This window comes from Chionomys nivalis, chromosome 10 (genome assembly GCF_950005125.1).
Source record: "Chionomys nivalis chromosome 10, mChiNiv1.1, whole genome shotgun sequence".
NCBI classification, from domain to species: domain Eukaryota; kingdom Metazoa; phylum Chordata; class Mammalia; order Rodentia; family Cricetidae; genus Chionomys; species Chionomys nivalis.
The window spans coordinates 13278898-13281579 of record NC_080095.1 but is presented as its reverse complement, the minus strand read 5'-3'; the positions used below and the strand labels follow the sequence as shown (position 1 = coordinate 13281579).

The window sequence follows — 2682 nt, the reverse complement described above, 5'->3', positions numbered from 1 at the left end:
GCAGAGACTGGGAGGTCTCTGTAAGTTCAAGATCACTCTTGTCTACAGAGTGAACTCCAGAACAGCAGAATTCTGTTCTATTACATTTTAAATATTTATTTGCTTCTTTATTCATTATTGTAGAGGCATGCAATTGCAGTCAGAACACAGCTTGTAGGAGTTGTTCTGTCCTCCCATCATAGGCTCTAGGTGTTAAGCCAGGTGGTTGTACTTTGGTGCCAAACACCTTTACTTACTGAGTCACAGTGCCAGCCATACAACTCTGTGCCAAATGGTTGGTATCTCCATATATGTACTTGCAGTTGGATACTTTGCTAACACAATCAAAATTTTGCTAGAAAATTTAACCTTTTGCAAAATATCAGCAATGACAGGGAATTAAAGTTATTCAGTATTGACAATGAATTATTCCACTGATATTATATGAAGGTAAGTATTTTCAGACAGTCTCTCTGCCCGATATACATACTCACAAATATTGCAATCCCTTTTAGAAACATAAAAAATGAACCATGTAAAGTGATATTTCTCCTATCTCTAACTATCCAGAAGGAAAAAAAGAAAAAATTCAAGGAGTATTGGTTCAGGTACAAGGCTAGATTTAAATTTTCTTTTTTTTTTTCTTTTTCTTTTTTTTTTTTTTTAAACCACATACTGCTCTTGGGAGACCCTGTTGGTTCCCATCGCCACCTGCTGGTCGTGAGGTTCTCCACATGGAGGTTTTTGTAGAGGCTCACACTGGAGTTCTCTCACTGTGTCTCCGGCACAGTAATACATGGCTGTGTCTTCAGTTTGCAGACTGTTCAGTTTTAAGAAAACTTGGCTCTTGGAGGTGTCCCTGGTGATGGTGATTCGGGACTGGAGAGCTGAATTATACTCTGTGCTTCCACTACTCCGTATTACTCCCATCCACTCCAGACCCTTTCCTGGAAGTTGGCGGATCCAATGTACATAATTGCTCGTTAATGAGAATCCAGAGACAGTGCAGGTGAGCGACAGGGTCTGTGAGGGCTGCACTAGGCCAGGTCCTGACTCCTTCAGCTGTATCTGGGACAGGGCACCTAGGCAGAAGCAACATCACCATCAGTCATATAACCCATAGATGAAAAACCTGGGTCTCTTTCCTGAAACCCTGAGGCACTTACAGCTTGGAAATGTCACCAGGCAGAGGAACAGAACCAGGACAGCCATGCTGTGTTGGAGGCTCTAGTCAGAAGGAGATGTGGCCTCTCAGCTTGGCCTTGGATTTCATCCTGAGCTTGAGGACTGATTTGCATTTGGGGAGGTTCCTGAGAACATAAAAGGAAACACAGGCAATGTTTCCAATTTCTCCTCCAGGAAACTGAGATAGCTTTGTGCATCTTAGAGGAACTCAATATTGAATCTAAGGAACATTTCTGTAATTCTGTTTGGATTTCCAATCCCAGAAAAACAGGAAATATTTAATCATACAGTACAAGCCTTATAAGCAAAGCATGGAAGTGTTTACATTAACTTGGTCCAAATTCATTCAGTTCAGGTAGAGGAAGATACCAAGTTCTCAATGGATTTATGTATCTCTTTAACTTCCAGTAGAAAATTTAAGTGGTGTTGGTACTTTTGGTGATCAGATTCTGTTTAAGGAACTACTTAAAATTCTTTGTCTTGGTGTTTGTGGAGCTGTCTCATTCTTATAGCTTCTCAGGAAATAACTTTTGAGGAAGCAGCTCACACACATTTCATACATGTGATTTCCCATGTTTATCTGCAAGAAAATCTCTGGGACTGATTTGGGTCCCATCTTATTTGGCTCATATTTCACCTTCTCACTTAGGAACATCCTACGTGGACACTAGTTTTCATTCCTATTGATTTATGTCAGTCTATCCATGTACTTTTATATCTATATTTGTCACTCTCCTCTGCAAGCCAATCACAGGTTTCTAAATATGATTGTTGCTTTGGTAAGTTATGGGAAGCTCAGCTACTTATAACACTTCAGAAAAAGAAAAAGCATACAGCCAGATTTGAGGGTTATCTTCACTGAAGTAATAACAAGACAGAGAACATTAAGTGAAGACAAGAAGTGGACTGGAAGGCAGATATGGACATGGGAAACCCTGTGACTTTAATGATAGTTAAAGTATAGATAACAAGAGTTTCTAGTGTTTGTTTGTTTCCTGTGTCTTGTTAGTGCAAATTACCAGGGAAGAGAAGTACAGAGGTGGAACTAAACTGTTCATTTAAGATCAGGAAATGTCTGTCTAACATGGCATTAGAGACGTCACAATTTGTGTCCATTATTTCTTCATGCATAGTCTTTTCACTTTATACTGTGAGTTGCTGTGATAAAACTGCTCTTCACTTTAGGGAGACAGCCAACCTGTGAAAACATTGATCATCATGTACAGTATGAGTTAAATGTTCCCTGCATCTTTTAATGCTTCAGGATTATAAAAAGATTTTTTTCAGACATGATGCTTAGTATGTTTCTTCTTAGGTTGGTTTGGTATTTTCATTGTGTTTACAATAATCTGGAAAGGAGTATCTCAGAAATAAATACACATTTCTTATACTATATTGGGGAACTAGGTATAAATTCAGTTATTCAAATATTTTTGTCCTTAGTTACTTCAGAGATGTTGTCTAAGTTAGGTTTCTATTTCTGTGAAAAGACACCATGACTCTAACTGTTATAAGGAA

General features: G+C 38.7%; 1 gene segment (V, D, J or C); it reads right to left on the bottom strand.

The window, feature by feature from the left end:
* Nucleotides 1–642: 642 nt before the first annotated feature.
* On the bottom strand, nucleotides 643–1191 carry LOC130882917 (Ig heavy chain V region PJ14-like). The segment is given in 2 exon segments: nucleotides 643–1061; nucleotides 1146–1191. Coding segments are annotated over 2 exon segments (465 nt in total).
* Nucleotides 1192–2682: the final 1491 nt, after the last annotated feature.